This window comes from Cebus imitator, unplaced genomic scaffold (genome assembly GCF_001604975.1).
Source record: "Cebus imitator isolate Cc_AM_T3 unplaced genomic scaffold, Cebus_imitator-1.0 Scaffold72, whole genome shotgun sequence".
NCBI classification, from domain to species: domain Eukaryota; kingdom Metazoa; phylum Chordata; class Mammalia; order Primates; family Cebidae; genus Cebus; species Cebus imitator.
This window is the reverse complement of record NW_016107387.1, coordinates 2,522,729-2,547,215: the sequence shown is the minus strand read 5'-3', so window position 1 is coordinate 2,547,215 and position 24,487 is coordinate 2,522,729. Positions and strand designations below refer to the sequence as shown.

The window sequence follows — 24,487 nt, the reverse complement described above, 5'->3', positions numbered from 1 at the left end:
TAAATAAATAAAATAAAAATAAAAAGCCACTCAACAATGTAAAAAAAAAAAAAAAACCTCCAAATGTTTCCCATCATACTTAACGATGAAATTCCAACTACCAATTTCTGCATATCTCTCTCTCTGGCCCTTGCTTGCCTCTTTTATCTCATCTCATGCCACTCCCCCATTTTTGCCCCTGGTCTTTCAGCCCTCTAAGCTTAATGCTGAACTTAAGACTTTTGCACTCATGGTTATTGTACCTGGGATGGCTTTCCCTGCTGTCCTTTACATGGTTGACTCTTTTTCATGCATATCTGAGCTGAAGCCTCGTTGGAGGTTCTTCCCAACTCTCTCCTCACCCAGCTGAAAGTTACTTCTGAACAGAAGGAAGGAACAGATACAGGAAAGAGCACCAATTAGAGCTCCAAGTAGTTCTCTGGCTGGACTCTGTGTTGCAGGATAAGAAATAAGAGTAGAGTCTGATGTTGACCAGACTGCAAAAGGACCTTAAGAACCAATCTAAGGATTTGTATTTCCCGCCAAAGCCATGGAGAACAATGAATGGGACAGAATGAAGGCAGTGGCTGGTCAGATTTTTATTCCAGTAAGTGTGCTCCTGCAATCATGTGGAAAGCTGCACCTAGAGTCAAGCCAGTGCAAGAGAGATGAGACCTTCAGTGCCACCATTGTCCCCACAGGACTCCTGACTCCAGCCCCACCAAACTACCTGGCCAACCAACCACATCATACTCTGTCACACTGCATGTCTGTACTGCTGCCTCTGCCTGGAATTTCCTTCCTGCTCATCTTCTGGGTAAACTCCTATTCATCCCTGGAGCCCTTGTTCAAATGTCCCTCCTTTGTGAAGCCTTTCTTATTTGATTTATGTGTACAAAATCAGTTGTTCCCTTCTCTATTTCCACAGCACCTTATAAATACCTCTAAGATAGTATTTACCATCTTACCTTAGAATAATTTGTGAATGTGACTTTCTTCTCCACCATACTATAAGATCATGGAGAGCAGAAGGATTGCATCTGAATCCTCCACCTGGCACACACTGTAGCACTTGGTTGGTAACTAATAATTATATCACCGAATGATAAATATGTGAACAAATGAATTGTGTTGCCCATATATTTCAGACCTCCTCACATTCTTGGGGTGGATACTCCTTCCTTTATTGACTTCAGGTCTCACTTCAGATACCAGCTGGGCTCACAGGAGAGCAGTGGGATAGAGGTGAGTCACAGGCTGGTCCCGCTGGCTGAATTTCCTGCCTCCCCAGGTGGTCCAGCTGGAGGAGCTCCTGGCTGTGCGGCACTCTGTATTCGTGGTGGGTGGCGCTGGTACAGGCAAGTCACAGGTTCTGAGGTCCTTGCACAAGACCTATCAGATCATGAAACGGCGCCCCGTCTGGACTGACCTCAATCCCAAAGCAGTCACAAATGATGAGCTCTTTGGCATCATTAATCCAGCCACACGAGAATGGAAGGATGGTAAGTGTGGAATTCTCCCAGGAGAAAGTCTTTGCTATCCTCAGAGTCCCTGTAGTGCACTTGGATACTGTTGGGTGAATTGCAGAAGAGAACATTGGGCTGATCTGTTTGGGACTGCAGAAGGCGATGAAAAGGCCAGTAGAAAGGAAGAAACCAATTTTGGCTTGGAGAGAAACTTTAGTTTTTCAGATATTCTTTCTCTTTGGGGACTTCTTCCTTCTGGAGAGTGCCTTTAAAGAGGATAAAGCAGTGCTGGCATTCAGCTGTAGTTCACTGATTCTGGAGCATGAGCCATGGTGCAGTGTTCACACTGCTGGCTGGGCGCAGTGGCTCACACCTGTAATCCCAGCACTTTGGGAGGCCAAGATGGGTGGATCACAAGGTCAGGAGATTGAGACCATCCTGGCCAACATGGTGAAACCCTGTCCGTACTAAAAATACAAAAATTAGCTGGGCGTGGTGGCATGCACTTGTAGTCCCAGCTACTCGGGAGGCTGATGCAGGAGAATCACTTGAACCCAGGAGGCAGAGATTGCAGTGAGCTGAGATCTTGCCACTGCACTCCAGCCTGGCAACAGAGTGAGACTCCATCTCAAAAACAAACAAAAACCACTGCCTGGCAGTAGACTCAAAGCATGTATTGGGTAGGGAAGTCTATGGCTCATTACCAAAGAAGTGGTGCAGTCTGGCTTCCCACAAAGGACACCACTCACCTATTCAGTGTTGCTCCAGCCGTGATGGGGAAGCTGCATGCTACAGAACATTGTGGCCACGCCAGGCCCCTGATGATTTTCCATTAAATCCCAGGAGGGCCCCTAGAACCATATTCCCTTCTACAGTGATTCAGAGGACCCCAATCCTGTGTTTGCTGGGTGCTGATCTCAGCCTTACCTTCAAAGAACTAAACATCACCAGTAGACGTTGTAAAGGGTCGTTTGGCACTGGAAGAGAGCAGAAAAGAAAGCTGAGGGAAAAGAAGAGAGGTCCCTGAGCTGATAAGGGCCTCTTTCTAAAACCTATGTGGCTTCTGAAGTGAGGAAATCTCAGCCCCCTTCTGATGTTTCAATGACCACATGGCGTCAAACTCCCTGGATTTCTCTAATTTAGGAACTTTCATCTGAGGTGTAGAACACAGTGATTTAACAACCAGAGTCTAATTTTTATTTTGCTGTTAGTGAGACTTAGTATTTTTTCTTATTATTAATCTTAGTAATTTGCTCTTTTGTTATTTCCTATTGTTTTTTATCAGTTTGTAAGAGTTTTTATATATCAAAGATATTAACCCTTTATCTGTCACATGCATTGCTAATGTTTTTCCAACCTATTCTTTGTCTATATATACTTTATTTTGCCATGCTCTTTTTAACAAAGGAAATTATGTCTGTCTAGTCTTTTTAGCATCTGGAACTTCTATTAGTTTATAACTCTTTAGCTGCTGATATAGTATCATAAATTTGGTCAAAAAAGATTCTTTTACATTAACATTTTTTATCCATCTGGAATTTATGTTAGGGCTTAGTATGAGGTAGCGTACAAAATCAACTTTATTTTCTTCCAGATGGATAATTGATTATAACCACACCAGTTATTAAATTATCCTTTTCCTCTGAATTTAAATACCAGCTTGTCATTTATTAAATTCCATATGTATATTGAGATCTGATTCTGAGCTTTCTATTCTGTTTGACTCACCTCTTTATTTAATCCTACACTAATATCATTTTATTTCAGTTACAATCATTTTATAACATATTTTAATATCCAATGAGGTAAGTCCCTCCTCAATAATCTTTTGTAATTGTCTTGTTTCAAGCACTTCTTTTTTCATATTAAATATATGCTCAATAATGTAATTTAAAAATTTTAACTCTGAATTCTAGTTAAAATTTTATTAGATTTATACATTAAATGGGGAAATTAACAAGGAAGATATAATAATTACAAGTCTGTATTCACTAACCAAGATAACTTCAAAGTAAATGGAATATAGCCTTTAAAAATGTTCAGGGGCCAGGTACAGTGGCTCATTCCTATAATCCTAGGGCTTTGGGAGGCCAACATGGGAAGATTACTTGAGGCCAGGAGTTTGAGACCAGCCTAGGCAACATAGTGAGACTGCCATGTTCTTAAAAAAAAAATTAGGAGGACTTTAAAAGAGTACAAATATAACAAATTATTTTAATGTTATTTATTTGTTATTTGTTTTTTATTTTCAAAATTAATTCCAGTAAACAGAAAAATAAGCACATAAAGGAATTGGCAATTATATCACTAAAGTCAATATAATACAAAGTTACAGAGCTTTTCATCCCATAAATAGAAAGTAATTCTTTCCTGGTTGGTTCATGTAACATTTCCAAAAATTAAAAACGTAATTGGCTACAAAGAAAGCTATAATGAATTCAACAGCATCAATTTACAGTTCACATTCTCTGATAACAATAGAATACAATTTAAAAAAATAGCAAGAAAGTCACCAAAAATGATTTTACTACTTGCAAATCAAGAAATGCTCTTAATTCCTGTATCAAAAAGAAAATTCAATTGCAAACTGTCTAGGACACAATAAAAAAATACTTCATGCAAGAAAACCTATAGGATTCATCTAAAACCTATAAGGGAAAACTTTTTAAACTCACTTTATTATAAAAGGTAGGCTAGAAGTAAAGGAAGTTAATATTTGTCATAAGAAATTATTCAAACTAAACAAAGAAAATGAAGGAAAATGAATTGATAAAAGCTGAAATTAGTCACTAGGAGGAACACAAAAAGATATAAAAGTTAAATAAATGTAAATATTGGTTCTGTAAAGAGCAATAAGATACATCTATTGTGTGAGTAATTAATGGGGAAAAAGGGTTAAATGTACATATAATTTGAAATTAACAGACAAGACTAAAGTAGCAGAAGATATTTAATTAATGACACATAGTTGAAAAACTAGAAGAAATAGATGAACCCCTAGCAAAATATAAATTAATACAATTTCCTCATTAAGAAGTGGAAAACTTGGGCCAGGTGCGGTGGCTCACGCCTGTAATCCCAGCACTTTGGGAGGCCGAAGTGGGCGGATCACAAGGTCAAGAGATCTAGACCATCCTCGCCATGATGAAACCCTGTCGCTACTAAAAATACAAAAATTAGCTGGGTGTGGTGGCACACACCTGTAGTCCCACCTACTCAGGAGGCTGAGGCAGAAGAATCGCTTGAACCCAGGAGGCAGAGGTTGCAGTGAGCCGAAATTGCCACTGCACTCCAGCCTTGGCAATAGAGCAAGACTAAAAAAAAAAAAAAAAAAAAAAAAAAAAAAAAAAAAAAAAAAAAAAAAAAAAAAAAAAAAGAAGTAGAAAACTTGAGTAAACTAATGAAAAGGAAAATTTAAAGAGAGTAGAACAAAAAAAAGATAATTTCAGAATTATGAAGAGATAACTCAAATTATTTTACAGAACAAGATTAATTTTGATATCAACTTTTATGTGGAGTAAATGCAAATATGTAAATGTAAAAATGTAGATATTGATATCAAATTTTACGTGGAGCCGAAAAAAACCAGTGTTACTCATTAATACAGATACAAAAATTCTAAATAAAATATCAGTAAGTAGAATCAAACAGTATCTCAAAAATAATACACTTTGACCATGTAAAGTCTATTCCAGAAACTTAAGGATGGAACAATTATTTCTCACAGTATTAACATAAAACATTGACAAATTAAAGAGGAAAATCATTTGATCACTAAATAGATACTTCAAATGCAATTCATACCTAATGGAAAGTTCTAAGTAAAGTAGGAATAAAAGGAAACTCCTAAAATATAATAAATGCTCTGTACCTTAAGCTGAAATGAAAACAAAGTCATTCTGAATAATGATACAGTAAATCTCTATGAAAAATAAGGAACAAGTCTGTGTTGCCTATTGTTGACGTTATTGCTTATTGGGGTTCTAGAAAATGCAATAGGACAAGAAAATGAAATAGATGGTATAAATTGGAGGAAAGAAAAAAATAAGTTAGAGGTAAGGAGAGAAATTATTGTTCAGTTTATTATGCAATTTCGTACCTAGAATATTTATGAGACATTACTGAAGAATTACTAGAATTAATAAGAAAGTTTATTAAAGGTAATTAACATAAAATAAATATACAAAATAAGGTAACTTTTCTCAATAATGACAAGTCAACTAAAAATAGAAGTACAGGGGGAGAAAATTCCTTTCACAGTAGCAGTAAAAGCCATGAGATATTTAGGAACACATTTAACCAAAGAGCTACATTTAAAAGCTATAAAAATGTATTAAAACCATATAACCATATGTGAATAAATGAACAGACATGCCATACTATTAACTGGGGAAGTTGTAATATCATAAAAATCAATTCTGCCCAAATTAATATATAAATTTTGGGTAACAACAATGAGTATCATATGAGTCTCCTTCCAAAGCCTGTGTTTGGCAAGATTCGCCAAGACTGCAATTACAAAGCATGAAAACTCTACCTTAAAAAGTTTAATGTAATTTCATCAAGTTACAGTTACTTGCTGAAATGATTCACTTTGTCACTTAAAAAGCTAATACTATCAGGCATTGTTCTTGTTCTTGTTGATGTTATGAAAAGACTAAAGCACAGGGAGAATGCACTTTGGGCACTGCCATGTTTTTGCAAAGCAAGATACAAAAACCAGGTCTGATCTGCCTTTCCATGTTCTATGTACACCTCCTTCTGTATGTTGTAGCTAGAGGGGGAACGCTATGTTTAAGTGAAAGAAGATTGACGATGAAATGGAAAATAAAGTATTAGTGGTTCCTTTTAGGATTGTTCTCTTCCATCATGCGGGAGCTTGCCAACATAACCCATGATGGGCCCAAGTGGATTTTACTGGATGGCGACATAGATCCAATGTGGATTGAGTCCCTGAATACTGTCATGGATGACAACAAGGTACGAAGTTGATCTCATTCTTTTTATGGCTGCATAGTATTCTATGGTGCGTATGTACCATCTTGCCAAAGATAATGGACTCCTACTCTGTTAATACTGCTGCAAAAGAATTCTATTTTATGATTAAGTAGTATTCCATGTGATAGACATAGATATATATACACATCACCTTTTTTTTTATTTTTGAGTCAGAGTCTCACTCTGTCACCCAGGCTGGAGTCCACCTCCATTCATGTTCCCATGAGAAACATTATCTCATTCTTTTTATGACTGCTCAGTATATGTGTATATGTACCATATTTTCTTTATCCAATCTGTCATTTGTGGGCATTTAGTAGTGTATATGTACCATATTTTCTTTATCCAATCTGTCATTTATGGGCATTTAGCTTGGTTCCATGTCTTTGCCATTGTGAAGAGTGTTGCAATAAACATTTGTGAGCATGTGTCTTTATAGCAGAATAATTTATATTCCTCTAGATATATGACCAGTTATGAAATAATTGGGTCAAACAGTAGTTCTGTTTTTAGCTCTTTGAGGAGTTACCATACCACTTTCCACAATAGTTAAACTAATTGACACTCCCACCAGCAGTGTATAAGTGTTCCCTTTTCTCACAACCTCACCAGCATCTGTTCTTTATTGACTTTTTAATAATAGCATGGTGTGAGATGGTATCTCATTGTGGTTTTGATTTGCATTTCTCTAATAATCAGTGATGTTGAGCTTTTTTTCCATATGCTTTTTGGCCACATGTATATCTTCTTTAGAAAAGTATCTGTTCATGTTCTTTGCCCACTTTTTAATGGTGTTGTTTGTTTTTTCCTCATAAATTTGTTTAAGTTCATTATAGATGCTGGATATTAGTCCTTTGTCGGAGGCATAGTTTGCATATATTTTCTCCCATTCTTTAGGTCATCTGTTCACTCTGTTGATAGTTTCCTTTGCTGTGCAGAAGCTCTTTAGTTGAATTAGATCCCATTTGTCAATTTTGCTTTTGTTGCCCTGGCTTTTGGCATCTTTGTCATTTGTCATCAAATCTTTGTTCATTCTTATGGCCAAGATGGTATTTCCTAGGTTGTCTTCCAGGGCTTTTACAGTTTTGGGTTTTACATTTAATTCTGTAATCCTCTTGAGTCAATTTTTGTATATTGTGTAAAGAAGGGGGCCAGTTTCAGTCTTCTGCCTCTGGCTAGCGAGTTATCCCAGCACCATGTATTAAATAGGGAGTCCTTTCCCCATTGCTTGTTTTTGTCAGCTTTGTTGAAGATCCGATGGTCCTAGGTGTGTGGCCTTATTCCTAGGCTCTCTATCCTATTCCATTGGTCTTTGTGTCTGTTTTTGTACCAGTACCATGCTGTTTTGGTTACTGTAGCCCTGTAGTATAATTTGAAGTCAGGTAGCATGATGCCTCCAGCTTTGTTCTTTTTGCTTAGGATTGCCTTAGCTATCTCTACTCCTTTTTGGTTCCATGTGAATTTTAAAATAGTTTTTTTTTTCTAGTTCTGTGAAGAATGTCATTGGTAGTTTGATAGGAATAGCATTGAATCTATAAATTGTTTTTGGCAGTATGGTCATTTTAATGATTTTGATTCCTTCTACCCATGAACATGGGATATTTTTCTCTTCGTGTAATCTCTGATTTCTTTAAGCAGGGTTTTGTAATTCTTTTTGTAGGGCTCTTTCATGAGGAAGTACTTTAAAAGAAACAGTATTCATATGAAATGTAAGTTCTTTTCCTTTAAGAATTCCATTGTTCCAATATGGTCTAGTTCATTCAAATCATTGACATCAATTTAAAGTGTTTGAATAACTTCTTTTTTCCTGATTCAACACACATACACACACAGGCACATACACACACAGAGGGGTAGTGGTGGAAACTGCATAGGAAGAGAGAGGATTATTGTAGAAAATTTAGAAAATACAAATCACAGAGAAGGAATGTACCAGTTCGTTTTCATGCTGCTGATAAAGACATACCTGAAACTGGGTAATTTACAAAGAAAAAGAGGTTTAATATACTTACAGTTCCACGTAACTGGGGAGGCCTCACAACTGTGGCAGAAGGCGAAAGGCACATCTTACGTGGCAGCAGACAAGAGAGAATGAGAGCCAAGTGAAAGGGGTTTCCCCTTATAAAACCATCAGATCTTGTGGGACACTCACAACCATGAGATCAGAATGAGGGAACCACCCCCATGATCCAATTATCTCCCACCTGCTTCCTCCCACAACACGTGGGAGTTACGAGAGCTACAATTCAAGATGAAATTTGGATGGGGACACAGCCAAACCATATAAAGGAAATAATTATCCATGATCCTGACCAATAATGATCAGCCAAATTCCCACAGACTGGCAAGGCACCTACCTCCTTCCTCACTGGCATGCCCCTTCCCTGTTGCCTCCAGGTACTGACATTGGCCAGCAATGAGAGGATTCCTCTGAACCCCACCATGAAGCTTCTCTTTGAGATCAGCCACCTGCACACAGCCACTCCAGCAACTGTCTCCAGAGCAGGTATGGCCCAAGAAAGGAAGAACCGCAAAGCTACTCCATTTAGGGAGGTGCCTCTCACTTCACACATAGTTTTGCTGGCTCAGGAGGAGTCTCCACACGGGAGTCAGAAACCTGATCATCCAAAACTCTGGCCTAGTTCTCAGCCTTAACTCACATCCACAAGCATAAGCAAGCAAGCACTCCAAGGCCAGGGCTGTGCAGTTTTGTGAATTTGGAAATGTGGTAATAAGGAGTGAGATAGCTTTTGAGCTGCACAACTACCCTCTGCACCAAAGTGTCCAACTTAGGCTTTTAGGCCAGTTCTAGCCTCCATGTTAATGGAGAGGACCAACTATGACTGTTTCTCACTAACTGCTGGTGCACAATTGCAACTCATATACCTTAACTTTCCTGTGTCTCCACTGAACAAATTTATTAATAGAGACTGTAAGATTTTTTAAAAATTGTTTGGCAAAATCAAATGTAAAGAAGCAGGGAGTAGAATGTCAGTTGCCAAAGGGTGAGGGTTGTGGGGAAGGGGCAGATGTTGGTCAGTGGGTACAAAATTTCAGTTCTAGGCCAGGCACAGCGGCTCACACCTGTAATCCCAGCGCTTTGGGAGGCTGAGGCAGGCGGATCACCTGAGGTCGGGAGTTCAAGACCAGCCAGACCAACATGGAGAAACCCTGTCTCTACTAAAAATACAAAATTAGCTGGGTGTGGTGGCACATGCCTGTAATCCCAGCTACTCTGGAGGCTGAGGCAGGAGAATCACTTGAACTCAGAAAGTGGAGGTTATGGTGAGCCAAGATAACACCATTGTACTCCAGCCTGGGCAATAAGAGCAAAACTCTGTCTAAAAAAAAAAAAAAAAAAAAAAAATTGGTTCTGCAGGATAAGTTCTAGAGATCTGCTGTACAAAACAATGCCTATAGTTAACAATACTGTAGTGTGCACTTAAAAAAATTGTTGGGCCGGGCTCGGTGGCCCACACCTGTCATCCCAGCACTTTAGGAGGCTGGGGTGGGCACAGAGCTTGAGCCCAGGAGATTGAGACAAGCCTAGGCAACATATCAAAACCCCATCACTACCACAAAAAGAAATACAAAAATTTGTTAAGAGGATGAATCTCATATTAAATGTTCTTACCACACACACTTTTGGAGGTGATGGATGTTTATTAACTTGATTGCGGTAATGGTTTCACTGGTGTATGCATATGTCCAAATTTACCAAATAGTATACATTAAATATGTACAGCTTTTTATGTATCAATTATACTCCAATATAGCTGTTAAAAATAATAATCAAATAAAAAGAAATAGTAAAAATAAAATCAATAATTTAAAAATATATCTTATTTGGCCTCTACCATAATGTGAGGTTCCCTTTCAAGAACCTCTGCTACGATTGGTGGGCACAGGCCAGGAGAGTTGGCTCTCTTGTCCTAGGGGTACTTTAACAGGAGTAACGAATTTCCACAAACTTGGGGCTTTTAAAGCAACAGAAATGTATTTCCTCACATTTCTGGAAGTCAGACATCTGAAATCAAGGTCAGCAGGGCGGCACTTCCTCCAAAGGCTCTAGGGGAGAATCTTTCCTTGAATCTCCCAGCTTAGGGGTTCCGTGGCTTCTCTGGCTTCTTCCCATGGCCTTCTATTCTGTGTGTGTCTCTCCCCTCTGTCTCTTATTAGGATGCTTATAAATGTTCCACCCGTATAACCCAGTCTCAGCTCAACATCTTTAACTTAATTACATCTGCAAAGAGACTTTTTCTAAATAAGATTACACTGGCAAGTTCCAGGGATCAGGACATGGCCTTGAATCTTAGGGGACTGCTAATCAACCCACTGTATATCCCCTCATTCCCATGACAAGTATTGTTAATCTGTCACAGCCTTCTTTCCTCCTGAGCCTTGACTTGGCCTCGGGATCCTTCTGAAAGCTGCTCTCCATCCATCTATCAACCAGTCTATTAGAATTGGTCCTCAATAGCAAACCCACTTACCCTCTCACATCTCGGCCAAATCTCCCTTTCTTTTCAGTCCAGTCCTGCATACATTTTCCAAATAGAGAAAATAACTCCCTGGGGTGAAAAATATACTGATGTGTATGGAATATTCACTAAACAATATTCCCTGTGCTCACAGGGATCTTGTACATCAACCCGGCAGACTTGGGATGGAACCCTACAGTGAGCAGCTGGATTGACAAGAGGGAAATCCAGACAGAGAGAGCCAATTTAACCATTCTGTTTGACAAGTATCTTCCAACCTGCTTAGACATACTCAGGACCAGGTAGGCCAAGAAATAAGGGAGATAAGAGAGTTAATGCAGCAATTCAAAGCCCATTGGTTCACACCTGGTGTCCCACTGATGTTCTGTCCTGGCCCCAAAGTCAGATGTTCCCAGAGCAGTCCCCTCCAGGCATGGCAGATGGCAGAGGGGAACACACATTAGGATGGCCATGGGATGCCTGCTGTCAGCTCAGGCAGGAAGTGAGGTGAGTGAAGAGGAGGAAGGTTGAAAGTCCCTTTAATGAGTGTCACATGGCTGTATCTGAAGGAGGCTGCGGGTTGTAGTATCAGATTAAAATCCAGAGACTCAGATCCTTCTGTTTACAAGACAAGCAGCTCTGCATTTGTAATAAATAATCCACAGGCCAGATCAACACCTGGGGTGCAGATGGCACTTGTTGGTGACCTGTGGGGCCCACTTCCTGTCCATGTGTGTTCACGGCCCAGATAATGTGGGATTAGATATAACGCACCATCTGACAGTCCTGCCATGCTGGGTATTGTGAATTTACTTTTCCTTTTATAGGTTTGTAAAAATAAGAGCAACAAGCCCTGACCACTTAGCACTAACAAGAGATTAATCACTCTTGACCAAGAGGATACATATTACAGCAAGAATACTATCTGTGTCAGCACAGGGAGCTGCCCATGTTTAGAACCTGCTTTTGTTTTACATCATTCTGTTTTGTTTGTTTTACACTATTTATGTATGTATATACATATGTATGTATATAACAAATTGATGTATATATGTATATACATGTCTATATACATATAAACATATATATACATATACATCTATATACACATATGTATATACATGTACATATACATATACATACATGTTTATGTATATACATATGTATCTGTATATACATATGTATCTGTAGATGCATATGTATATATGTATATGTATATATACATGTATATACACATATATGCATATACACGTGTATATACCTATGCACACATGTATGTGCATACACACATGTATGTGTATATGATGTACACATGTATGTGCATATATGCATGTATGTGTATATGATGTACACATGTGCATATATGTATGTGTATATCATGTACTCATCTATGTGTGTGTATGCATGTATTTGTGTATGATGTGCACGTGTATGTGCATATACACATGTATGTGTATATGGTGTACACATGTATATTGTATACGCAGTATATGTGTATGATGCACATGTGTATATCGTATATGGATGTATATGTATATGATGTACATATGTATATGATATATATAGTGTAAAACAACAAAAGCAGAATCTGTCACCCATCCCCATAGTGGAACCAAGAATAGGTCCCTGAGACCGGTGCTGTGAAGGCAGTGTGACTCAGAGCCCCATGAAGATGCCACAATTTAGGGTCAGGCTTATGTCTCCCAGAAGTTAAATTCCATCATTGAAGTTGATCCCTGCCTCTTTCTTCCTTGGCTTGTCAAGCATGGGATATGATTGTGCCTCCAGTGGCTTAGAATCACGGAGGCCAAGGGGAAGGGAGCACTTCAGACTGCAGGAAACAACACTGCGAGAGGTTGCCAGGTGCTCCCGTCCCATCTGCCCCGCCCCACACCCTGAAACATCTGCTCATATTCAAAGTGAGTTTTGGATAACTAAAAATTGAGTTGCAATCAAATAGGTGACATTGTGGTGTATTTTAGTTGTTTGATAAAACATTACTTTTGATTTCATAGTTTTTCTATTTTAGAGTCGGCAATTATTCTTCCAACTCAACGTTTGTATAAGCCTTTGAAAAGCTTTCAGGCCGTGGTGGCCCATAGGCTCTGTGTCCTTGGGATGTCATGGGCTAAAGCAGTCCTTGCAGCTAACGAAGTCTGGAAGTGAGAAACAGTGGTTAATATCACAGACAGACTAGGGCAGCAAAGAGTTAACAAACCAGAGAAGGGGTCTGGGGTGGTGGCTCACGCCTACAATCCCAGCACTTTGGAAGGCTGAAGATGGCAGATCACATGAGGCTGGGATTTCAAGACCAGCCTGACCAACATGGAGAAATCTCATCTCTACTAAAAAAAAAAAAAATACAAAATGAGCCGGGCATGGTAGCAGCTACTTGGGAGACTGAGGCAGGAGAATCACTTAAAACCAGGAGGCAGAGGTTGTGGTGAGCCAAGATCTCACCATTGCACTCCAGCCTGGGCAACAAGAGCGAAACCTGACCTCAAAAAAAAAATTAACGAATAAAAATAAAAATAATTAAATATTAAATAAACAGGCCCATAAGGGGTGATTATAAAACACCTTTATTTTGTTTTCTACTGTTCCTTTAAAACCATTATATGTGATTGCTTCTCCTCCTGCCCCTGCATGAGATCTAGGTCAAAGTCTATGACATTTCTGTAATTAAAAGGTGTGTGATCACTTCTAGTCACACAGTCATACATACGTGTGTGTGTTAGACTAGTGAAAATGTAAAGAAACAAACTCCATTCATAATGGAGGCTTCTGCCCCACTCCTCAGCTCAGGGGCGCAATGGGAAAGGGGTATATTTTTGACTTCTCTCCTTTCTCTGCCAGTGACCTCCTCCCTGGCTATGGCTTCTGACCCCTCAGTGTAAAAGAAGGGTGAAGAGAAGAGGGGAGGGGCAGGAGAGGTCTTAGCTGACTGCAATTGGTGTGGCCTTAGTTGCCCCAATTGTGGCAGATCTTAAAATCCAACTCCTTCTCTTTGGCAGCTCCTTGGCTCCTCCCCGTCACTGGAAATCTTTCATCTGTTATTCTGGAAGAAAGTAACTTCCTCTCCAGCCAGTCAGTTACCACTCCACAAACCCCATCTGCCTCACCTTGTCCCTTAGCCAGCACTCAGACAGCGCCTCCTGCACACAGCCCACACCTGGATTCCAGGAGATACTTGCCCCTTCTCTGCTTTGACAAACTGGAGCACAGGCTTTCCCTGCAAGGTACCTCCCCACTCCCCACTGAGAGATCAGCAGCTCTCTGGGGTTTTGCAGGCAAGACTCCTTCACCAACTCAGAGTAGCCCTATTGAAGCCCCCTTTTAAGGCTATTAGGGGAAAGCAGCTGCCTTCTGTATGGGGGAAGAGATACTCATTGCCTACCAAGAGCTCACTCTAGTATTCTGAATGCTTATTTCCAGGCCCTCCAGCATCTCCCACTTTGTCCTCTGTGGTCTTGAGAGGGTGAGAAGCCAGGGTTGCAAAACCCTCTTCAAGTCCCACCTAAGTTGCCTGGAATCTCTTTTTGGAATGGAAGGGCAGGTGGCACCTCTCCTCCTGGTGGCTTATCCAGCACTGAGCCTGAGATAGTTGCATCGTATCAGTCCATTACAGACACACATCAAACAAATGAGAGAACGCCCATCAAGGAGCTAGGCTTCTCGTCGCTCATGGAAGTAATACCTAGACTATTAGACTGTAACACCATCATAGCGTTTGCTATAAGAATTGCAACTAGGTTAAAAACAAGCACAAACGCTAAAAAGTGAATGGTATGCCGTGAAACTCTGAGGTTCGGTGCTGGGAAATGACTGCTAAGGTGTCCACTGACAGTGCTGCATGTGTTATGAAAACGGACTCTGCCTCTGTGCAGCCTATGAGCACAGCATCCTGTGGGAGGTGGCGATGTAGGCTGCGTGTGTGGGTACGTGGTGTACTCTGCATATACACGTGGTGTGATGAGGGTACCCATGGAAAGAAGAGTATGTGTGTGTGAGCTTGTGCATGCCCCTGCCCCATGGGGCATTGATGCCTTTTGCATATCTCTTGATATCTGCCTTTCAGTTAAGGACTCTAAAGCTAAGATTAAAAGTGCAAATGCCAGGCCAGGACAGAGTTACAGAAGTGTATTTGTAATTTCAGTTGAAGAAATCCCTTCAGTGAATCGTGATTGTATAAAATAACCATCTGTCCTGGTCCACTCTATTCCCCAGATAAGATTCTGGCCACAGAGAAAGTGTTTTCATTGGAAGAAAACCTCTGAGGTGAAGAGGTTAAAGGACAAGCCTCAGAACTGCACCCACGTTGCCTCTTTTGGTGCTTTTTGACAATTGCAGAAATTGGGAGGCAAGTGAACACATGAAGTTTTTACTTGTTGCTGCCACCTGTGCTCCCCAGGGACTGAGAGGTGATCATCAACAGAAAGAGAAGCATGGAGAGGGAGGGTGTCAGAGGAAAGGAGATGAGAAAGTCCTCAGGAGAGCTCTGGGCCCTTATAAAGGAAGCTGGCATGAGAACAGCTGATGAGAATAAAGGTGTAAGTGGTGCTGTGGTCATCTGTAATCCCAAAGGACTTGACAGGTTATGGGTCCGCTGAAACCATGTGGTTCCATAGCTGTCCATCAGCATCACCAGAAGGGAATATCCATTGTGTTTGAGATCACCTCGGCTATGTCTTTGCAGGTTTAAGAAAATCATTCCCATCCCAGAGCAGAGCATGGTTCAGATGCTGTGTCACCTTCTGGAATGTCTCCTGACCAAGGAGGATATCCCTGCAGACTGCCCTAAGGAAATTTATGAGCATTATTTTGTGTTCGCTGCCATCTGGGCTTTTGGCGGAGCAATGGTCCAAGATCAGGTAAGGAGATACGTTGAGTTCAATGTATACCTACATTGAAGTCTGTAGCAGCAAAAATAGATCCTTTAGCAAAGATCTGGAAGACAGGACAACTAAATGTCAGACTGGACTTGAAAGCAGCGAACTATTTAGTCATCTACCTATTATTCTGCTAAAGACATCAGTCCCCATAAAAGCCCCTTATGGGGTGAGATAGATGAGATCGTGGTGTTTTCAGAGCTTTTCCTTTTTGAGCTAGTGAACATATCTTTGATGTCTTGGGAACTTATATAGTGTTTGAGCTTGAGCAACTGCTGGTATATGTGCCCTCTTTGCCAGGCGGTGTGTTTGTCGAGAAAGGGGTGGAAGGAAGCTTGAGTGGAAGGAAACCCTTCTGTTTTCTTACGAACTTTTAGAACAAGGATGCACCACTCCTTACCAGGCCAGAGTTAACCATCGTATCTCCATACCTGCGAAGTGCACAGCTGTCCAGAGAAGGTTGAACGAAAGTCCAATTAGTATCTAGGAGTAGAAAACCAAAGTAGAATTTATCTCCTAGTGTTGACTGCTGTAGTCTCAGGTTGATTGGAAGAAGGGAGATGTGGGTCGAAAAATCTTAACATCCTATCCCCTCACCCTGCTGGTATTCCCAGCCTTTTTCTTTACTTATTTTCCTCCAAATAAGAGATACTTTATCTAAAAAGAAAAACATTCAGTGTTATGCAAACCAGTCTCTTATAACTGACTCTAGCTATTAGGCAATATTGTATGACAGTTAAGAACATGGATTCTATTAACAAATTCTAAGTATACAATATAGTACTGTTACTATTGGAACTTTCCTGTGCAGAATATTCATTCATCTTGGACTTAATCATTTTTATGACCAAAACTCTGTACCCTTTGACCTATACCTTCTTGCATTGCCTCCTCCCCCAGCCACTGGCAACCTCAATTCCTCTCTCTGCTGCTATGAATTGACTATTTTATACTCATCACGTAAGTGGTATCATGGCGTATTTGTTCTTCCATGCCTGGCTTATTTCACCTCACATATCCCCCAGCTTCATCATGTTGTTGCAAATGGAAAGATTTCCTTTTTCTTAAAAAAAAATTTGCTAAGAAAGAAGGGAAATCTTAACATTAGTTGTTCTTAGCACAAAACAATAATAATAGCCATGATCAATAAGATCATGGAAGGGAACTTTGAAGGCGATATGTAGGTTTATGCATAGGTCGTGGTGATGGTTTCACAAGTGTATACTTTTCTCTAAACTCATCACATCACATGCATTAAATATGTACAGTTTTTTGTGTATCAGTCATTCCACAATAAAGTGATTTTGTAAAAATACCTGAAGAAAGCCAAAAATAAAAAAGAGCATGAACTGTGGATTTGAATTATAAGTCTGCCACTATTACCTGGGGAACTTTGAGCAAGTAACTTAACCTCTCTCTACCTCCCACTCCCCATGCGCACAAAGGATGATGATGGGGTACCCAGCTCCTAGAAGGGTGGCAAGGATTAAGTGAATGTTCTAATCACCCATCATGAATAAGAGCAAGGCACTTAGTACAACCCATGTGTGCTTATTATTAATATTCTCCCGGTATAAATATTCAGTTCTATAGCAAGTATCTGATGCCTCTCTTGCAACAGGGGATCAGTCCAAGCTGTAACTGTTGGAAAGTGATGATTTACTCTTCAGTCTGGTTGACTGTGAGCCTTCTTCAAAGAAAGGCAGAAAGTTTCAGCCTCCCAAGGTGAAACCATGTTCTAGAAATCCAAAATGAAAGTGAACTTGGACAAAAAGAATCAGCAATTCACTTGTTCATTTTCAAGGGCCCTGGCTGTAACATCCATCCTACCATCACTCCCTGATGTGTTCTTTGGTGCTCAAAATTCAGAAAGCAGCTTTTGCAGGCTCTTGGGAAGCATGCCTTTCTCTACTGCCCTCCCCAGAGCCAGCTGCTTTGGGGGCAGAAAGGGAAAGCTCCAAGGACAGGTGGATACCATGTACTAGGAGTTTGACATCTGAGAGTTTTCTGCTGTCTGTTCTGCCGTCTTTGGAGCTTCTCTGTGAACTACTTCTTTGACAGCTTTACATTTCCCCTTTGAGGCAGGAGGCAGAGATTTCAGCAGGATGGATGAGACCTAGCTGAACTGCACAGAGACCCCGAATGCTTAGGTGACTGCTTCCAATCAAGTGCAGTCTCTGACCTGTGGGCTGGTGAAATGTCAGACAGGAACTGCTGGGCTTCTCTCTCATATTGGTGCTGAGCAGGCAGTGGGGTATCAAGATGAAAATACTTGATCAGTTTTTCTAACTCTGGGTATAAAAATTTAAATCCCCTCAACCCTTTTAAAAGCCTCGGAGAAAGCATCCCTCCAGGCGTCCAGGGCACTGGAGCACTTGAAGCCATCCACGGCCCTGCTGGCAACCTGGGGAGGGGACAAGGGAGAAAGCTTTTAGCAGCAGGGCACATCCCAGACCCCTACACAGCCTGCATTAAAGCTAAACACCAAAAACAGTGCTGTAAATAGGAAGGTAGGAATTTGGCCAAAATATTCACATCAAGAACACCAGTGGTGCTTACATTGAAAAAACTGGTATAAAAGCAAAACAGAAATACAAAATGGAGACTACACCTAGGTAGACGTTCCCATTAAAAAACAAACAAAAAAAAGGTCCTGACTGAATACTTTGTAGTCCTTAGAGAGAATGATCTCTTGGAAACTTAAAGTAGAGAATACACCAGATTGTAAGACTGACAACGTGAGTTCAACTTTCAATTCTGTCTTTTCATGAAATCCCCACTTTATAAAATAGGAATCATTTTAAGTAGGCAGGATAATCTATAGCATGATAAAGATGAAGTGAAGTAAAATTGGGTTCCCAGCTGTACTACCATATGGTGGTAAAGTCCTTAGGTCCCCCTGGTTAAAAGGTAGAGAGAAAACAGTGAACTCTCGGAGCCCAAGGGAGATAGGGATTTCAGAAGGAACCATGCTGAAGAGATACCATTGAGTAGAATTAAGAAATGACCATTGGCCAGGTGTGGTGGCTTACGCCTGCAATCCCAGCACTTTGGGAGGCCAAGGCGGGCGGATCACAAGGTCAAGACATCAAGACTATCCTGGCCAACATGGTGAAACCCCATCGCTACTAAAAATACAAAAATTAGCTGGGCCTGGTGGTGCACACCTGTAGTCCCAGCTAATCAAGAGGCTGAGGCAGGAGAATGACTTGAACCCAGGAGATGGAGGTTGTAGTGAGCTGAGATCGCACCACTGCACTCCAGCCTGGTGATAGAGCAAGACTCCATCTCAAAAAAAAAAAAGAAAGAAAGAAAGAATCATTGGACTGGCCCAGCAGAGGTCACCTTAACTTTACGGTGTCCAGTTATAGTACAAGGTGCAGTGAAGCACCAGCTTACAGGAAGGTGAGACAGCGTTGATGTGGCCCAGCCAACAGCTTAGCTGAGAAATTGCCAGGCAGTTCAAGGCAGCATCGGGGTGAGGAAAGGCAAAGACTCACACTTCCTTTCTTCTGGAGGTGGCCCTCATCTCAGAGTTTCCACAGAAACCTAAAATCTGGTTTTGGTAGAAAGTTGAAAGTCTTGAAGCATATTATCAGGGAGTTAAAAATGGCAGCTTCCTCTAGGCTTCTGGTTCCAGAGAACGATATTGGGAAATTAAATGGCCCCTTGATCTAAATTCAAATTAGAATGAGAACATCAAGCAAATCTTTTCTTATCTTAGCACCCATTTCCACTCTCATTTTAAAGCAAACGAATTCAATCCTCTTTACTTAATAGACAGCAAAATGAGGAGTCCGGTTTTTTCTGGGTTTATATTTGTTACCAGGCGCCCAGCTCCCGGGTCTGTTCAGCCTTTGAACTCTGTCTCCATCCTGCCCTCCATGAATATTTTCTAAAATGTCCAGTATGGGACTTTTTTTGTCTTTTAGGGTTTTTCTTAGTTCTATGTGTTTAAAGAGTGAGTTTGCCTTCCCAGAGAGGTGCCAGTAGCAATGGGTATGCTTTGGGTCTGAGAGAGTGAGTGAGTCAGTGAGAGAGAGAGACAGTGTGTATGTTTATGTTTGCTTGGACACAGTAAGGTGGTTCCTGTACTAGGTGTATAGCCCCATGTCTAAGGGGCCTTTTTCTAATAGGTGAGCATGTGAATTACATTATTTCCCCTGCTACTCCTGAATTCTAGGATTTTAGCTCTTGCAAAAACCCTGGGAATCTTTCTAGAAACCTCATTTTACAGATGAGGAGACTGAGGCATAGAAAGAAGGATTTGCCTGTGGTTACCTACCTGACACCCACACCCCTTCTGACGCCCTTCTCACTGCAGAGCTCTGGGCCCCAGGTGTCAAGAGTCACCATTCCACTCCATCCACCCCAGGCTGCCATCCTGGGTACTGCAGAGAATCTCAGGCATCGAGGAATGGGGCCAATCTATCTCTTCAGGAGTTCTTGGGCCACACACGCCCATCCTGGGGCCATGGGCTCCCATTCTCCCCCATGTCCTTCCATCTGCCTCCCTCAACCCTCTCCACCCTTCAGTGGCTGTAGGACATGGCAGTGCCAGGCTGGCTCAGCCACATAGTCAAACAAGGATGCCTGTGCGTGCTCCCTGCATCGTTGGGCCTGGTCAGGGTTGGTGACCCTCGGGGGCAGCGCTGCCTTCCTGGAGGAGCTGATCTATCCTGCAGGCCTGCACGGGGAGGAGCATGTTGTCCTGCCCTGACCTTCCATCTGATGCTGTGGCCTCCTGTCTGGGCTCCTTGAGTTATGGAGGGCCTTGACCCCTGACGGTCTGTGTTTTTGCAGCTTATGGACTACCGGGCAGAGTTCAGCAAATGGTGGCTGACGGAGTTCAAGACAGTCAAGTTTCCTTCCCAAGGAACTATCTTTGACTATTACATAGACCCAGAGACCAAGAAATTCGAGCCCTGGTCCAAGCTCATCCCCCAGTTTGAATTTGACCCTGAGATGCCCTTGCAGGTGAGTGCAGCTGAGCGGCCCAGGACATGCATGCAGTTGCCCTCAAGGATCTGCAGGGGCTCCAGTAGCAGCCCCACATGGGTATCTGAGCATTTGTCCTTGCCAGGAGCTGGTCATTCCCAGCTTCATAACTTTGCAGAGGAGATGATAGGTGTAATGAAGTGACAGATTCCCCTAAAGGCCAGGACATTTCCTCCAGAAAGGAGGAAGTGTCGGGGGAAGTAGGTTTTTTTTTTTTTTTTTCCAAGACTGAGTCTCGCTTTGTCACCACGTTGGAGTGCAGTGGCGCAATCTCAGCTCACTGCAACCTCCACCTCCCAGATTCAAGCAATTCCTGTGAGCCACCGCGCCCAGCCGGGAAGAAGATTTTAAAATGCATTAGAGAGGCCACAGGGAAAGAGGCCAGGTGGTAGAGGAGAGTGGGGAAGCCTCTATCCAACTGCAGCGAGGCTAGAGAGTGAGTCTGTAGGATGGTCCCACTGTGGATGTCAAAGAAGATAATCCTGACCTATGCTTATTTGGGGAGCTTCACCATGACAGAAGCCCATCTTGTGAAATGCTTTGGAACATTGGTGGTGCATCTGTTTCTCCCTGGAGCCCGCCCTTGACAGGCTTATTGTACTCCTCTTCCAGGCATGTTTGGTGCACACAAGTGAGACCATCCGTGTGTGCTACTTCATGGAGCGGCTGATGGCACGGCGGCGGCCTGTCATGCTGGTGGGCACAGCTGGCACTGGCAAGTCGGTGCTGGTGGGAGCTAAGCTGGCCAGCCTTGACCCCGAAGCATACCTGGTGAAAAACGTGCCATTCAACTACTACACCACATCGGCAATGCTGCAGGGTAGGCGGCCCAGGGAACCTGGGATGGGGGAGTGTCTGGGTAGCTGTGTCCCCTGACACAGAGCTGAAGCAGAGCATCAGGTGCCTGTCTGGCTTGACTTCTGCAGACCCAAGCACTGCACACTTCCTCCCACAGGCCCCTTCCCGCCTCTCCCCACACACCTTTCTGGGTCCTCCAGCAACCCTTAGCACTGCTTCCGGTCTTTCTACCTTCCTCCCTGGCCTGTTAAATTCCTCAGGAGCAAGGTGTTTAACACAGAGTAGCTCAGCACCTTGATGACAAAGAGAGCTGTGAGCCATGGAGAGATTTGTGAGAACTTGCAGACTTCTGGCACTGAAAGTATCTCTCGAGATCATTTCATTCATCTCTCCTGTATTATGGATGGGGAAACTGAGGCTCAGATTAAAAAGGATGTGATTTCCCAAAGTCACCTCCAAGCCGCTAGGCAGGCATAACACATGTGTTCTTCTGACTCCACCTGGGGCTTGCTTTAACCTGGTGTTTACTCACAGAGCTCCCAAATAGACATGGGCCCCCTACCGATGTTTTCCCCTTGGCAGAGTCTCTCTCCCCTTAATTTTAACTCATTTATAACAGAGTCTCCTTTTTTATGGAAAGGACACATTCACTAAAAACAGCTTTGTTTTGGAGAAGCTTCCAACAAAATGAGGGGAGAGGCAGGGCTGGGGAGAAACCCTGTTCTTACTTCCCAAACATCGACAGCGTTGTCCCACTCTGTTACTTGATGTGTGAGGGGACACTGCAGTGCCTCCCCACACCTAGATATGAGCTGTTTGCAGATGGATAAGTTACGAGCCATAGCTTATAATGTGAAAACTGAACGTGGCACTCTTGTTATCTGCTGCATCACCCAGGCCCTAGACCAGCAGACTCGCAAAGCAGGCTTCGTGTACACCAGCACTTGCTCCGCCTTGACCATTTTACCCAGTCCTTCTGCCATCCCTGCTTGCTGTGAACCCCAGAGTGAGCCTGCGGTTTGCCTCTGCTAGTATTCTACTTTCCCCAGTGCCCCTGGGGGAACTCTTTCTGCACCGTTTTGCCAGCTCTTGTAGAATTAGGGTCCAGCCAACTCAAAATGCTGATGAGGGGAGTGCCGCCTCTGCACTCTCGCCCCTCAGAGCAGCTAGGTGCCTGGAGCATGTGGACAGAGGCTCAGGCTTCCCCTACCCGCCCTTCAGTGGCAGAAACTTCTTCACCTGTTTCAAACTCATCTCTGAGCTACATCTGCTCCTGAGCCAATTGCAATCCAGCAATTGACTGTATTTCAGACGTGAATATTAACAAGTAAGACAAAATGAAATGATGAAGATTTACATCAGAACTTTACTAGTTTGTCAAAGATGTAAACATCTTCTATTCAAATACTGAAGGAATGGTTCTTCCATTTTTTTGTGCTCTTCACAATGTCACAGCAACAAGCATGACACACTTTTAAGTATAATGTGTATTATTAACATTTTCCCTATTATGTTCACAAGTCTACAAAACAAATGAAGCCCTGGTTTATAGTGTTTGCCAATTTCTGTGGTGTAAATACTCCCACAATTGTGGCCAATTGTAAGCTACCAATGCATCGTCAGTGAACATGGGGTCAGGAAGAGAAACACAGTAGCACACCATTAGAAGGCATTTCCACTCTACAGTTACAGTGAATGAATATAACCTCCAGTACACACATGATAGTAAATGTCCTAAAATAATTAAGATGTGATAAGTTTTGAATGTTTATTTTCAACATAATTTACTTAATTATAAGTTTATCAAATTTATTTTTTAATAACGGTCATGTTTAGCAACCAGTTTGCACAATCCCCTTGGTTTCAGTCATCAGCTCCAGTAAACCACTGACTTAGTCTTTACTCCATGAGGCCTTGACACCATCGTATCATAACCTTCCATCAAGGCCGAAGCCATCACATCAGCACTTAGCAGTGGCCTGCAGCATATTTCACTGTCTGCCTAATTTAAATTAGGCAGACATTAGACCTGTCTGCCTAATTTAAATCTGAACACTTTGCTGTCTGCCTCATAGAATCCCTCTTTCTTGTTCAAATATCTACCCTTATTTGCAAGTCTTGGGCCCAACAACTGATCAGATTACCAGCTCGGCCCATTTACCTCAGTTCTTACTATTGCTACAAGTCTACACTACTGCTACTACTGCCGCTGCTGCTACTACTGCTAACAACAACAACTGACATTTATCAAAGACTTATCAGGAGTGTGAATCTGACTTAGACGTTTACACTTTTTTTTTTTACTTCTTTAATCTTGTAAAGTCCTGTGAATAAGTATTTATATTACCTTCATTTTATACATGAGAAAACCAAGGCACAGAGAAGTTAAACAAGCTATGCCATGACACACAGTAAGTGGAGGAGCCAGGGTTTGACCCCAGAGAGTCTGACTTCGGAGCCTGTGCTCTTAGCCACTAGGCTATACTGCCTCCCTGCTAAAAAAAATACTTTGAAAACTGCAATAGAGAGGATCCAAGATAGCCGTTTAGGAACAGCTCAGGATTGCAGCTCCCAGTGAAAGCGCAGAGGGTGAGTGGACGCTGCATTTTTATTGCCCACAGACTAGGCAATTCCCAGACAGAGGAGCTTCACGGGTTGCCAGCGCGGCTGTTTTGGCCAGCGCGGCTGTGCCAGCCGGTGCCCCCGCTTTGCCCCGCGAGGCTGCTTTGTCAGCGCCCCGGAGCAGCGGTTCTCCATACAAAATACACCGGTCTGGGTGCCCTTCTGGCTGGCGATTGGAGCCACGGGAAGTCGCCCATTCGTCTGTTTAAAAAGGGGACTGAGCAGAGAACCAGGACAGTAGATTCCAGGGCGAAAA

At 42.2% G+C, this 24,487-nt stretch overlaps 1 protein-coding gene across 7 annotated transcripts in view; it reads left to right on the top strand.

Annotated features, from left to right (window-relative positions):
- DNAH9 (dynein axonemal heavy chain 9) overlaps positions 1 to 24,487 on the top strand; it is a 367,598-nt gene that overhangs the window by 142,549 nt on the left and 200,562 nt on the right. For 6 of the 7 annotated variants that reach the window (XM_017531396.2, XM_017531398.2, XM_037739576.1 and 3 more), the window contains 7 exons: positions 1,271 to 1,481; positions 6,298 to 6,425; positions 8,841 to 8,949; positions 11,079 to 11,226; positions 15,621 to 15,795; positions 20,617 to 20,790; positions 21,424 to 21,631. In XM_017531396.2, coding sequence (XP_017386885.1) covers positions 1,271 to 1,481; positions 6,298 to 6,425; positions 8,841 to 8,949; positions 11,079 to 11,226; positions 15,621 to 15,795; positions 20,617 to 20,790; positions 21,424 to 21,631 — 1,153 coding nt within the window. Of the gene's footprint in view, positions 1 to 1,270; positions 1,482 to 6,297; positions 6,426 to 8,840; positions 8,950 to 11,078; positions 11,227 to 15,620; positions 15,796 to 20,616; positions 20,791 to 21,423; positions 21,632 to 24,487 lie in introns of those variants that run through there. The other variant, XM_037739578.1, reaches the window with a different exon arrangement.